General features: G+C 36.6%; 1 protein-coding gene across 2 annotated transcripts in view; it reads right to left on the reverse strand.

Annotated features, from left to right (window-relative positions):
• The window catches only part of LOC137992353 (splicing factor Cactin-like), a 24,963-nt gene extending 10,387 nt beyond the window's left edge, over positions 1-14,576 (reverse strand). For both annotated transcript variants that reach the window (XM_068837646.1, XM_068837647.1), the window contains exons 1-15: positions 14,248-14,576; positions 12,651-12,720; positions 12,144-12,197; positions 11,664-11,729; positions 10,339-10,419; positions 9,272-9,304; positions 8,514-8,552; positions 7,265-7,327; positions 6,986-7,040; positions 5,337-5,425; positions 4,738-4,827; positions 3,728-3,791; positions 2,198-2,341; positions 1,359-1,468; positions 950-1,148 (exon numbers count right to left, since the gene is read on the reverse strand). In XM_068837646.1, the coding sequence (XP_068693747.1) occupies positions 950-1,148; positions 1,359-1,468; positions 2,198-2,341; positions 3,728-3,791; positions 4,738-4,827; positions 5,337-5,425; positions 6,986-7,040; positions 7,265-7,327; positions 8,514-8,552; positions 9,272-9,304; positions 10,339-10,419; positions 11,664-11,729; positions 12,144-12,197; positions 12,651-12,720; positions 14,248-14,444 (1,354 nt within the window). In that variant the 5' untranslated portion in view covers positions 14,445-14,576. The remainder of the gene's footprint in view (positions 1-949; positions 1,149-1,358; positions 1,469-2,197; positions 2,342-3,727; positions 3,792-4,737; positions 4,828-5,336; positions 5,426-6,985; positions 7,041-7,264; positions 7,328-8,513; positions 8,553-9,271; positions 9,305-10,338; positions 10,420-11,663; positions 11,730-12,143; positions 12,198-12,650; positions 12,721-14,247) is intronic.
• Positions 14,577-15,001: the final 425 nt, after the last annotated feature.

Consider the following 15,001-nt stretch of genomic DNA (forward strand, 5'->3'; position numbering starts at 1 on the left):
ACATTTTTAAATTACGGAAATCACATTTTTACAGGATACAAGAAGTACTGTTAGTATCTGTATTGCAAACTACCACAGCCAAAACCAGTGGCTTTGCTGAAAAATGTTTACAATAGACGGACGCAACTGATAGTGTTTAGAGGGCATGAAGAGCAATATATAACCCAAAAGTGGATATTCTTGAAAAGAATTAAAAAATTTGCTCAAAAGTGGCAAAACGTTTGCAGTGGCTTTTAATCCAACAACAAATCATTGCTCTGTTGTTATCCCAGGTGGAAATCTTAATTATTAGAAGATCTTTAACGATAACTTAAAGATTCTCATTACGTTTCTTAAGATTTTAAATTATTATTAATCTTACTTCTCAACTAAGACCTTAAAAGAAACAACAAGATCTTGTAATCAAGATTCCTACAAGATTCTTATAAGTTTCTTACATGTATTGGTGAGATTATGATAAGATTATTCTTATAAGATCTTGGTACGATCTGATAAGAATCTTAGTAAGGAAATTGCCCTTGAAGATGTTACAAGATCTTGCAACCTTGATCCCAGTGCAAGATTCTCACAACCTTTTCATAACATCCTACAAGAACCTTGTAAGATCTCATAAGAAACCTAATAGTAAGGAAAAACATGTACATGTAGCAGTAACTGTTATTTTCAAAGATCTTACAAGGGAGCTTGCAAAGAATCTGACAAGTTTCTGAGTCTGACTTGATCTTCGAAATGTCTGATAAGAATTTTACTTAGAAACTTGAAATACTGAAAATTAATTTTAGTCAACTGAATTTTCATCTATTTGTCCATTGTTTTCAAAATTAATCACAGGTTGTAGCAACTTTCCTTCTAAAGAGGTAGGGCTTTCAAATAGTTTGGCATAAATTGACTACTGCCTTTCACTTTTCTTTGTAATTATAGTTATATGTACAATCATGTAGTACTTCACCTTCTTCTGTGAGATCTTGCTCCGTGTAAACACTATCCTTGACTTCTTCAGCTTCATCAGCCTTTTCTTCAGGTGCATCACCTTCGTCTTCTTTCTCCTCTTTTGTATTTGTGTCACCAGGTTGGCTTTCTGACTCCGACTCTGGTTCAGACTCTGACAAGGGAATTTCACTTGTTGATTGACCAGCCATCTCTGATTTCTAGATGGAAAGAACACACCAGTAATAATAATAATGATGATGATGATGATGATGATGATAATAATAAATATTATCACCACTAATAGTATGGAGAATTATTTTCTCTCTAATGTTATTTGATTATATTGAGTGTCATCCTTGTGAATACTGTAATACATGTAGTAATTCATGAACTTTACAATGTAGCATATTAGGCAGTGACTGTTTTACCTGTCTCTTAAGATCATCTAGCTTCTTCCTAAGCATAACTTGATGAAACTCCCTTAGTCTGGCCCTGGCCATGAACATTTTCAACTGATGTAGCAATGTTTCCCAATATCCTGAAAGATATCATTTATTGAAACAAAAAAGAAAGCTCAGTTCCCTTTAAAATACTCTAATATTGTACTATAAAAAAAAGTCTCTGCTTATGAGCCAGAAGGCCCATCACGCCAGTGCTTATCTCCTGTTTCCGTAGCATGAAGCGCCTGGGAGTACTTCTACTCCCCTCTGGATGGGAGGCTAGTCCATTGCAGGGTTACCCCCAGCATTTCACTGGTATCCATTTATACAACTGGGTGGAGAGAGGCACCGTGAGAGTAAAGTGTCTTGCCCAAGTACATAACACTGGTCCCCAGCCAGGACCCGAACCACTCGATCCGGAGTCAAGCACTCTAACCATGAGGCCACCGCGCCTCCCAATATTAAATACTGTAATAACAAATAATTATAATAACTGTTACTTTGACAAACATTAAAATAATATTCTACATGTATTATTGATGTCCAAATTATTTCATAATTCACTGCTCTCAGAGGTCCAAATGACGTTGAAGCTAAAAAAGAATTTGCAACAAACGTTGTGATTGGATGTGAAGATTTCTTCAACCAGTCAGGTCCTATGAAACCATATCAAACTTCCAAATTGGACACTAAGTCTTGTAAAAAATGTACATACCGGTAACGCTCTTCAAATTTTTAATAAGTCACATTAACCCTTTTGGTAGTTCAAAGACGTTTCAGAGCCAGTATCCACAAGGGTTAAGTACAGTCATAGCTAAAAAGTGTACCTATATCAACAGCATCCCCGCTGGCAATCTTCAGGTTAATCTGTTTTTGCATGGCTACCAGTTGACTGTACGTCTTGGCACCCAAAATGCCTGCTATATCGTGCTTCACTGAGGTATTTATACTCTCTCTGCGATCCATAGGGTCTGCAAGAAGTACAATATACACTGTAATTAACCCATTGATTTTTGGGAGTGAGACTTACAGTAATAGATTTTACTCTGTCTAATGCCAGACAATTTTGATCTCCAACTGGTGGCATCCAGGGCTGTTTGAGGAGTGAATGGGTTAAGAATATTATTTTAAGAAATTTCATATTATTTCAATCACAGAATGGAAAGGAAAGGAATGGAAAGTTTGAAAGATCTAACTGCACTGATCAATCTTTCTAACTTTCCTTTCAAAATATTATTTTAGTGCAGTTAAATGTAATTTAATGGAGTTAACAAGAGAAGTACTCATGTGCTTTTTGCAGTCAGAGCCACTCTCAGGTTGGTGCATGCTCCATGATTTCATGCATTAATTAAATTATTGTGCTGTAGGGCGTGACAACAGTGTTGAAGCTTTGTGGCAGAAAAAGCATGACGTGTGTGGAGCCTTTTTAACAATTAATTTATTTTCTCTCCCCTCCCTTTTTCCACTGTTTTATCAGTGTGATAGGTGCCTGCCCCCTCATCCCCTGCAATTAGCATGGTGCTATGATTTGAACTACAAAATAATAGTCCTGTTTATTTCATTCTCATAGCATACAGGCAAAATAAAGACGTTTTAAAAAACTGACACCTTAAACCTACAGTATGACATCAGGGGGAGGACAAAACACGGAGCCCTGTAGACTCCATGATGGAGTACCCTATGGATTACATAAAATAGAGTGCCCTTGAAAACCATTTATTGGTTAAATCGTCTTCAAAAGTTTAGGGTGCGTCTTATAACCGATTGCGCCTTATAACTGAATAAATACGGTACTTTATCAACATGGTGAGGGCTTTACATGTATACAGTTTTGTTTATTTCAAGCTTTCCAGCTCTCAGATTGTTACAGTTTGATGCAGTTCACGGATTGGCCACCATCTTGAAATTTAATAACAAAACCGCTGACCACCTCAAACAGAAGGCTTGGATGAAATTGAAAAATTAAACGAAACTTACCCGGAAGTTGAAGTTTGATTGAAATTCTATCAGTCATCTACATGTAAAGAGCTGAGATTTGTATACATGAGATCATGCATACACGTGCACAACCGGTCATTTTTAAGAACAGAGGGGCCCACACGTGGCCCAGAAACAGTAAATAGTACACAAAAGAAGTGCAGTCTCCCCTGCAGGGAGGAAGGAGTTGATAAAAACCCATGGGTGGGTGTATAATCCCTGCTCTATAGATGACTGATACAATTTCAATCAAACTTTCAGGTAACCTTTCAACTTCCAGGTAAGTCTCGTTTAATTTTTTCCATTTGGGGTGGTCAGGAGTTTTGTTATTAAATTTCAAGACCTAAAGATGAGTAAAGTATCTCATGACAAGTAGTTACCACTGTATCGTGGATCCTCTTTCTTAAGCTTTTGAAGTTCATCATTACAGACAATTGTCATATCCTATGAAGGAAAATTAAATTTTCAAAAAGGTAAGTATGAAAACTGTGTTTCCATCAAAGTACAGTGACACTGTATCACGTATGCTTGATGGAAGTAGCTTTAACAGGTGACAAATACAGCCAAGTTGCAATACAATGAAGCTGTATTTTAGTCTTGGCAAAAAGTCAATTTCAAAAAATGGTGTATTACTACTTATGCCAATTGAAACTAAAAATGCATTTTCTCAAAATATCTTTAGCTAGCCCAATGGTTTTTGTGGGTACAGCGTTGGTTATGGGATCAGGATTGAGGCATGCATAGAAAAAGAATACTCCATGCATTATTGTTCAGGTAGCAGAGCTGTCAACCCCTAAAGTCTTTTTTTCAGTTACAAGTTGCAAACCAACCGTACATTTATTTAATTTTTTGTAAAACCAGTTGATATCTTCAACCGTTGCGATTTGACACAAGTACAGAAGACATCCCGCAACCTAAGCAAAAAGTCAAAAAACACGCAAAAAAGATGTCGTTGGCATTGCAACATTTAATTTGATTGGTTTATTTTGGACCAATCACATTAGTAGCAACAAACACTTTACGGGCGTTTATAAAACATTCCAATTTTGTTATTACAGATGTTAAAATAACTCAAACAACACAACATATTTGAAATCTTATTGTTGTGAAAGTTGATTCTCACTGAAAATGACAAACGTCTGCGATTAATGATAATTCGGAGATTTCAGTGTGTAACCTTGAGACTGGTAGAGACCGTCGAAAATCTGGAGTATCCTAGATTATCGGGGAGGGTTGACAGCCCTGAGGTATTGTAACAGTTAGTACATACATGATTTGTATGTGTTACGTAGTACATGAAAATAGTAATTGTTATATATACATGTTTTGTACAGTAATAATAACTTGATTATTCTCTTAAAACAGTAAACTTAAGATAAATATGTTCTACCTTCCAGAATTCTGCATTTTTGCCTTCTTCTAATTCCATGTAAACCTTTATATCCACAAGGACATCTTCCAGGTCATCTATTGTAAGGCCCTGGTTAATGGACAGGTGTACAAAAAGGAAATAAATTAATTACAGCAGTTACATCTGTTCATTAGAGTTGTTTCTGCTGCAGATATTACTTTCCATCACTTAAGAAAACAACGTTCAACAGCTATGTGATGCGAAAATATGAACATAAGCTTGTAGTAATTATGGTAAGCTATGTGACCAATGATACATCAAAGCACACAAGGCAATATTGATTACTTTGATCATTGAAATTAAAGGATGAAAGTGAAAGCACAAACACATCGATGCTTTGATGCTTACCATGATATTTTGGATACGCCAATGGCTTTGATCAATGTGTTTACGTTTATGTTCAAATTCAACACAATCAGTGGCAAATGCAGATGAGCTACAGCTGCTGTAGTCTACACCTAGTTTAAAATTTATGTGTGCGATGGTTTGCTTATAATTTTATTTTAAGAGTGGTACCGTACCTATCAAGAAATTATTTGTTTCAATCATTTGGACATGCCAGAGCCAAGTACACTTACCAGTAAGATTGTATATGGTTCGTGCATCTGGATTTCCAGGTCATCATCCTCTGCACTGACATATTGCGCAAGAAGATCAATGGGCTTTGCTGAAAGCAAAAATTGGGTAATTATTTTGATTGGCAGGATTAATTATGATCATTACAGTTACTACAATTTTCAGTTGAGTACGATACTTGGGAAGTTTGGTAACAAAAAATAATACTTTTTTTCAAGGGCAACTTGCTTCATTTCCAATTTCTGTAATTATTTTACAGGTGTATCTTCAAGGTTGGAAACTGCAATGAAGAAGTCCAAAACACAAGCTGCTGTACATGTACATGTAAATTCTAACTTCCAAACAGCACAAATCAAGCCGAAATTCCACTGAGACCAAGGATGATAGTGCTGCTACATGTACATATTTCAATCCTTGTATCAGACAAACTTTCACAGAAAGGAATTGAAATTTGCCAAAGTAGGCTGATTTTGCCCTCCTCAACATGCTTGATTTGGAAGTTCCATGCACGAAACCGTTGAAAAACACCTTACCGACCGGGCCCAAGGTTCAAATTTGTTACACAAAGGGTGGGAGACGAGGCTTTAGTCTCAGTGACATGTACAACACGAGGCCCTTCTCTGGAAAGTACTGAGCTGTCAACGCAGATGTATGGACAAAGTTCAGGGAAGTGCTGATGCATTAAAGATGTTTCGCAAACAAAATATAAACAGTTCGTTTTACAGTGTACCGGTACCTGTCACTGACATCGTTGCCCACCCGGTGTGTAACAAATTTGAACCTTGGGCCTGGTTGGTAAGGTGTTTTCCAACGGCCATGCACAGCATATCATCGTTGACAGTCCTCGACGGAAGGGATGAGAGAGCAACGGTAGAACTAAAACTGCCTAGAATCGCACTGAATCGAAAAGGCCAGAAATGCTATGAACAGACCATAAATAAGACAAGTAGGCAAGGTAAGCAATTTTTATTTCTATTTTATGCCCTAAATAACGATCGCTAGATTCCCCACACAAACCCTTATAAAATTTATGTAACGCAACAACGATTCTCGGTGAGCTTGGGGTACCTAGATGGCATAACAATGATAGAACTTTAACTAAATTGCTCTACAAAACATGCAAAATACAATTGTATTTATTTTGGTTCCTTTACAAAACAACCAAAAAAAAAATTAACAATTAATTCATTAATTGAAAATAATTAATAAAATAATTATTTTGAATAATTAATTTAAAATAATAAAATAATAATTAAAAATAAATAAATGCATGTTTTGTTTCCCCTCGACCCTCAGGGTCTCAGGGGAAACAAAACTCACTGTTTCCCTCAGGGTCACTCATTAAGTGCTTATCGTGAAAGCATTTTTCCACAATGATACATTTTTTGGTACTGTATGTACTGGGTGATTGAATAAATAATATTTATCACTTGTACTGCCCTGTGTGCCCTTTCATTGTAAAACTATCGAGAAAATCCCTGTATACTCATAAAACATGCATGATCAAAAAAGGCAGTACGGCCATACAAGGAATCCCGTTTAGATTATTATCAATGAAACTAAGAAAATGATTGAGCACCGCAGTAGTCATATAATATAAAATTAATGTTTAATTAAAATTACTATATACGGTAATAGACAAACCACAAACCTCTCCCATCTTGAATGCGGATCTTTGAACGTAACTTTGCCTGCTCCAAGTGAAACTGAAAATTAAAAGAGGGACAGTACAGGATAAGAAAAAAAAGTATTTAAAGACAAAAACCCTTAAACAGTTTCATTTCATTATGATCATGCATTTGATGGTCAGTAAAGGATTTCCACTGGACAGCTAGACATCAACAACTAAAAAACAAGAATTGAGAGAAGCTGGCCAGGAGCTGTTACGTATAAACACGTCTAAATATCTACATGTTTAAAATTCTACTACCTTGTCCTCTTGGTCTGCCCATTCTTTGAAGGAATTTGCTTCCTTTTCTCTTTGAAGAGTTTCCTACAGGTGCATATTATAATTTAAAAATTAGCAGGCAACCAGGTTTTCTTAATTTAAACAATAAAGCATAGTAAGTAAACAATTATAAGTAAACTAAATTCATTTTTATTGAATCTGAATAAGCAGTATACACTGTACAGTACATTTGTTGCAAACAGTTTTACTAGATGGTACATAATTCATCAGGGGCTGGTACAAAAGTTGGACTGGATCAACTCGGTTCACTCACCTCGGCTCGTTCACCTGGAGTGAAAAACAGTTTTGTAAGCCAAAACTGTTCGACATTCATGCCGATTTCATCAAGGTTAGCTTAAAGATTAGGGCTAGGGTGATTTCTCGAGGCCTTTTCACTTTTTTGTCGATCCAAGGTGAATGATCCGAGTTGATCCAAGTTGATCTCGTCCAACTTTTGTACCTGCCTATTCACCAGAGCTTTGTTAACAACAAAAGCAGCCCAAATCGATGACTGTTATCATAAACCAACCAGACCATTCGCCTAAAATAAGACATTGTAAGTAATTTAAAGAAAACGACAAAACTTTTGAAATTACAAGACATGTTTCGACACAAACTTCTGCCATCTTCAGTTGATTAATGTACAAAGCGTTAAGTTGAGAATTTATAAGTCTGAAAAAGTGCTAATTTTGCCAGTAACAACGGAATGTACATAAAACGTGGCAATGTGAGAATTAATTAGCACTTTTTCCAACTCATAAATTCAACTTAATAGGGCGCGTTCGATTGACCCAATTCCGGAATAAGAATACGTGGAGTGATAATTTAAAACGGTATGTCTGGCTTTTTGAAGCAACACAGGATAATAAAGATATGTTTAAAATAGCATTTTAGCCGGTGTTTGACAGTTTTAATGCGAATCTCCATAAAAACGAAGGATTTTGAACTTCTATTCCATGTATTCCTATTCCGGAATACGGTCAATCGAATGCACCCTTAACACTTTGTACATAATCAACTGAAGATGACAGAAGTTTCTGTCGAAACATGTCTTGTAATTTCAAAAGTTTTGTTATTTTCTTTAAATTTCTGACTTGCCTGCTGATATCAAGATCCTTTGGAAACAATTTGTAAGTAAAAAATATTGCATGGTACATATGCATGCAGCTATTTCATCATAGATAATTATAATTACATGTACAATTTTGCAATACTGACTGATTTAACACACCCTTTCATCTTCTCTCATTTGCTTTTCATGTTCCCTCTCCTGTAAATAAATTATATTAAAAATAATTGTTTGTGTATTTTCTCTGTTTCACAGACTGCAAATTTCAATTCCCTGCAATGGCCCGGGTTGTGGAGGGGGGATTTACTTTGACTGGTGCATTTAATAATACGTCCAGTGTAACAATTCTCACAATGACATGTACCCGTACTTGTTTTCTGTGCTTGACGGACACATAAAACTTGAAGATTTTGTGAAGTAAAATTTTATTTATTTGTGACTTACAGTATTAAATCATGCTCTTTTAATTACAATTATGTAATGCTTGACACAGGATGTTCAGCAAGAAGCATAAAAATTATGGAATAAAACAATTTTTTTGCAACAATATTCTTTACTGAGGCCCTGCAAAACCCTAGGGGCCGCCCGCCTAACTTAAGGAAGAGACCGCTGGCCAGCATTGTCTTGAGTTTAACCTTGCCTAAATTACATTTAGCCTCATTTTTTACATGTACAGTGTACAGTACGCTGTACTTTCAAATTCCCAGTAGCCATCATATTGAACAGCTGAGATTGCCCATTTGGATTAGGAAATTTGAAAACAAAACTATAAACCTCAGTTTGGGACAATTAATTTTGTGTAAGTGTTTCTTTTAAGAAAGCACATGTATGAAGGTCCTGTTAAATAAGCTACATTTACACATGTACGTGTATTTGGCAGTTAGCAATAATGTTAAAGCATGTACTCATGTCATACTTACAACTCTTCTCCTTTTCACTTTTTCAAGTTCTCTCTGTTCAATTAGAGAAAAAATGATTAAGCTGAAACACTACAATTATATCTCAGACTACATTATTGTATGAGAGCTCAAGGTAGGACTAGAGGATTACACAGTACAAATTAATTTAAATAATTTTATCACTTTTATTTCTCACTGGAAATCTGACCTTAGGTCAGCCATACATGAAATTACATCAATTTATTATTTATTGAGTAACAACAATGGAAAAATGATAATTATTGATTGGTAATATTTAGCATCAGTCTGGCAAAACAAATACAATAACAGTAACAGAAAAATATGGTCACTTATTTGAACCCAGGAATTACAAACATGGACATGTAGCTTGATGGAATTTGGTGTCCACCATCTTGCCAACCTGAGCAGAAGTCATCTCAAGATTGATCACTTTTCAGCGGTTTTTGTAGCTTTAGTCTCAAGACAACACTCTCTCCAAGGATCAAATTTGATCAAGGTACTGATTACCCACGGAAAGGGAGTAATGATCCTCGCACTTATCCGAAAGATTTATTATTACTCCTTAATTTTGGCGCGAAATTTCAGCGTTAATTTATAATTTCACATGTGAAATTACATTGTTGCCATGGCAACTTTTCATATAGTGCTAAAATGGCGTCCAGGTTTGAAAGTTAAGGAGTAATTAATTTTGTCACCCATGTTATTAATAGCAAATCAAATGGTATACCTGTGAAATTAGGGAATAATTACACTTGCGTTTTGTCCAAAATCAAATAATTTCCCTCGCCTAAAGGCTCCCTAATTTCACGCGTCACCATTTGATTACCCATACTAATCGTCTTTCTAATTACACCGGAAAAATTCAATTGGCTCCAACTTGATTAGAACCCATGACCTCCGCAATGCTGGACGGTGCAATTTATAATGCTCTGCCAATTATTGAGCTATAAAGCCACACAATTATGTACTACAGGAGCAGGTCAATTTGTTGGGCTCATGTATTCCTGTGAAGAGAAAGTGCTGATGTACATCCTAATCAAGTTATTTGTGGAAACTTTCAAGCCTACCTTTGCCTCTTGCTGTCTAGCTTTTTCTCGTCTTCTCATTTCATCTTCTTTCAAGTGGTGTTCACCATCTCTCTCTCTTTTCTACAAGATGCGTCAGCAGAGAGAAAAAGATTAATGTTTATTTCTACTTATCCTGACAGTTTTTGCAACTACTGTAATTAGTATGAAAAAAAAAGTTAATTGCTTCTTTTTTAAGTATCTTACCAAATTATGCACCAGTGTAGAGTGCAGTGCTGTCACCAAGAGCAATGCATGTAAGTGGACAGCTGCTACATGTAATTATTACTGTTTATGACAGTTAACAATAGCCAATTTTACAGCAATGTATGGTAATTTGGGAGAAAACCCCAACAGAAAATCCAGTAGAAGAGATCCTAGGGCACTTGAAGGTCAGCCTCCCCTCCGACCATCTGGCATCCCCTGCTGCCACGCTGACATCCCAGATGTACGTACTGTGTCTTTCAGGACTCTCAGACACAATATTGTAGCTGAGAGGGGGGAAGTGGTACCCGGGCACAATGCTTCCTTCATACTGAGCACACAGACAAAGCAGTTCACGATCAAGGTGATAGAGAAGACACTCTAAGCTTACGGGACCATAGGAAAAACAACACATTGCAAGGTAGTCAAAGGTTAAGAACTATCTTGGAATGGCACAAGAGAGGGTAAAATAGGCCTTTATGACAGTGGGAGCGATCATAGGATCTCACTGACTAGTAACCGCTAGCCCTTAAACTCAGACTTCCACAAAAAAAGCCACAGGCATACACTTAATTATGTAAATAACAAAAACATCAATTGCTAATTACAGCGAGTTTCTGTCAATTGAGTATCGTAAAACCAAAACCAAAGTAATTACTTTGGCCAATCAAAAAGGACGGAGACAATCCCAAACCAGTAAACCAATCAAAACTCGAAGTAGTTACATGTAGCCGACACAAAGCGCGGGAAAATGTGCCAGCGCGAGCCATGATTGGTTTCGGTTTCACTTCTGATTGGTTGAAAAAGTGGTGCTAGAACTTTGAACCAATCGATCACTGAGTGAAGTAGTCATAAACCAAAGCAATTTGCACTCAATTGAAAACCGCTCTATCTGCCTGTTCCTAAGGTGCTTCATTTTGCATTTTGTATACGAACAAGGGGAGGTGGGAGTGGCTGGTGACAAACATGAACGAACCACGAGGAGCCACTTCTCAATGCCCTCCCTCGTACACAAATTTACATTGTACATTGTGACAGAGACGTTTGGGAACAAGGTAGGCTTCAATTATTATTAATGTTACCATAACATACAGCACTGCAATTTCCTTAACTTGAAACCTTACCTTCTGCCAAACAAAATTTTCTAGTAAATGAGCATCACCAAAGGGATTATCTGTATTTGTATACCCCTGAAAAAAATGAATAATTATAATAGAAATTAAAACAGAATCAAAGTGCAAAAACACAAAACATTTAAATGTACGAACAATTCCCAAATCATTTTATATTATAAATAATTATACAAGTGAATGCACTATCAAGAAATCTCTAGGTTGGGGTATGAGCAAAAAGTCAACTGTGCCATGCCTGAGGGTTAATTTTATAAAAGTTCTTTCCTTTTTGAGAGTAGGTGTTTTAATTTACTTGCAAAGTGAAAACCCTGCATCACACAAAGCATTCATGGATATGGTTTTCAAAACATACAAGATGTGCTTTGGTGCAAATGCTGCATGAATATAAACAAGGTTGGTTTAGTTACAATGTACATGTACACAACGTTCAACTTAACCAGTTTACTGTAGCCGTTGATGTTAGAATCTTACCAGATATTCATCATCCCAACCCATTTCTTTCCTTTTCTTTCTGTCCTTTGCTTCCTGACATGAAGAAAATTAAAGAGACAGCATTACAACAAGCTCGAAAATAGTTCATAATCACATTATTACAATGCTGACAACGCAAATCATGGTGATGATGATGATTACAGTCATAACCCTTTAAGGCCTGAGAGGGACCCCATTGACAAGTAAAATCATCTGGCATTAGAAAGAGTAAAATTTGCAAGTGGTGGAAGGGGGAGAACGTCTCTTTTGAATTATAAATTCTCCAACAAAATTAATGTCCACTATTCCCCCCCCCCTCCCCCCCCAAACAATCAATAACTCTTATCATCTGACATCAGAGGGCACTTGGAATCATAGATATGCACAAATGAAACAAAACCACTGACAACCAGACACTGGCACTCTTAATTGCTAACTCTGTTAAACTGCATAATTAACTGCATCTTGAGTGACCCTCCCTTGACAAAATTAATTAGACAAACTCACCTTTTTGGCAAGTCTCCTGGCTCGTTTTTCCTCCGGTGTCTCCAATGCCTTAAGCAGTTCTTTCTCTTTCCTCCAAAAAAAAAAAAACAATACCGACAATGCTTGTGTCAGGGTCTTTCATAACCAGATCCCAAAATTTGAGGAAATGCTTGTATACTGTATGTACAAAGATGAATATGAAAAGGATAGAAATGTTTTCGTAGAAAAGGAGACATTCATAATGTCAGAAATAAGACAATTCTCATTTGCATGTTTTGTTTATTCCAGTACCAGCATGGTAGAGACAATCTTACAACTAACAAGGTCACAGTTTCACACAGAGCACGAGTGTAAAACACATTATTAATGATAAAAACTGGATTGATCCAGGGGTAAATTGCATTTTACATGTATCTGAAGTCTGCATTATTCTTATTGTTGGTCTGGAGTCTACAGTCCTTTGTCTTCATTTTATACATGTACCAACCATGGGTAATCAGGGCAAGATGGAGAGAAATTCAAAGGTTTGTAAGGAAGTTCAAAACGATATGCAATTTTGGGTTTTTTATTTTCCAAAACAGAACACACATGTATGTATGTGCTCATTGGTGTGGCAGAATAAATTTGGAGAGAATGGTTATTGCACAAAATTAATCATTTTATTAAAAAGAGTTTCTGCCATACATTTCCTCTAATCCCAAAGGCACAAAATTACAGAGAATTTATGGAGACAAAAAAAGCAATATTTAGGAATTCCAAATAAAGGATACCAAGTCTAGTTCTTCTCAGTTGTGAACATGAACTTATTTGTTTGGTTTATAAATGAAGGCGAAAGTTTATAATGTAGAGACATGTTCAGAATATTTTGCTTTGAATAGGCCATTTCCGAGTTCATGCCTGCCTCCTCTTCAAAGCGAGTCTACGTGCAAAGTTTTTGTGATGGTAATAATTATTAGTTCTACTTTACACATGAATGAAAACGAATTTTCATAACAAAAACTTCGCACTTAGACTCGCTTTGAAGACAAGGCAGACATGAACTCGGAAATGGCCTATTTCCATACCAACCCGTTGAATTTCCCGCCATATTGCCCTCTATTACCCATGATGCAATCAAGAGCATGAACTCGTCTATTGTTTTCGATTTATTTTGGGACGTCTTCATGTCTCTGAAAATGTACCCATTGTTTGTTGGTTTTCGGTATACACTGGTTACCAGTTGCATGATGATAGAAAAGAAAGGCTGTGAACTGGTAATCAGAGTATACCAAAAACCAACCAAGCATGGTCTTCTCTCACATTTTCAAAGCTACTTACATCTTCATGTCCCAGGAGAAATTGCAAACATTAATGATTTAAAAAGATATGAGAAGATCGATATAATTGTCCTGGATCGACTAACAGTGTATTTACTATGAACTATGTATTGAAGCATATTAAAGCGTATCATATGCATGTAAACACGAAAGACAAACGTCAAGATAACGGCAGATTGTGACCTTGTGTCGGCATCGTTTGAAGAACGAGGTACAGCTGTATATAACGATACACGCCATTCATGCAAATACATGACACGGTAATCTGCAATTTAGCTAAAAAGTCAATCAACAAAACTTACTTCTTCCTTTTCTTTTCCTCTTGTTGGTCCTGAATCGACTTTTTCTCCAAGGTTGATTTTGACCGTGTGGGTGACTGCTCATCGCGATGTTTTCGTCGAGGAGAGCGAGAACGCGATCGACTCCTTCGTTTTCTTCTCGGAGAAGGAGATCTACTTCTGCTACGATATCTGCGCCTTTCTCTGTCACTTCCAGGCATGCTTAAATCTTTTTATTCCAGGTAATATTTCGCTTCCTTCCAATGTGTTCTTTCCCCTGTTCTTTCCATCTTCTTTGAGCGTCTACATTTCTTTTAACCAGCGGTTAACCTTTGCATTTAAAGACCCTTCGTCTATAATACCTTGTATCGTACTTGTTCCTACCAGGGAGAAAAATTTGGTTTAACATGCATGCTAGCATGCATATAGAGCACTATACATGTCCATATATAGTAATATGGTACCAACATACACTAATACCAACAGGCACAAGAATACACCAGAGGTGAGTCAGTTTTATTCATTTTATTGAATGAACGTTAAATTGAGCGTTTTTTAGGCTTCATAATCGACGGTATTTTATTTCCCATACAAAGTATTATAACGCGTTTAAATTCTCAACGGCCACCTGTAACGCAACACCACTTGCACGCAAAGGTCATCTTCCCACTAGTAACAGGGATGCCAACCTCTGGAGATCTAAAATCTGGTCTTCCCAACCCCCCTCCCCCTCCCCCCTCCATGATTAACTCACCCATTCCCCCTTCCCCCCAAAAAA

Source organism: Montipora foliosa, chromosome 2 (assembly GCF_036669935.1).
Source record: "Montipora foliosa isolate CH-2021 chromosome 2, ASM3666993v2, whole genome shotgun sequence".
Lineage (NCBI taxonomy): Eukaryota > Metazoa > Cnidaria > Anthozoa > Scleractinia > Acroporidae > Montipora > Montipora foliosa.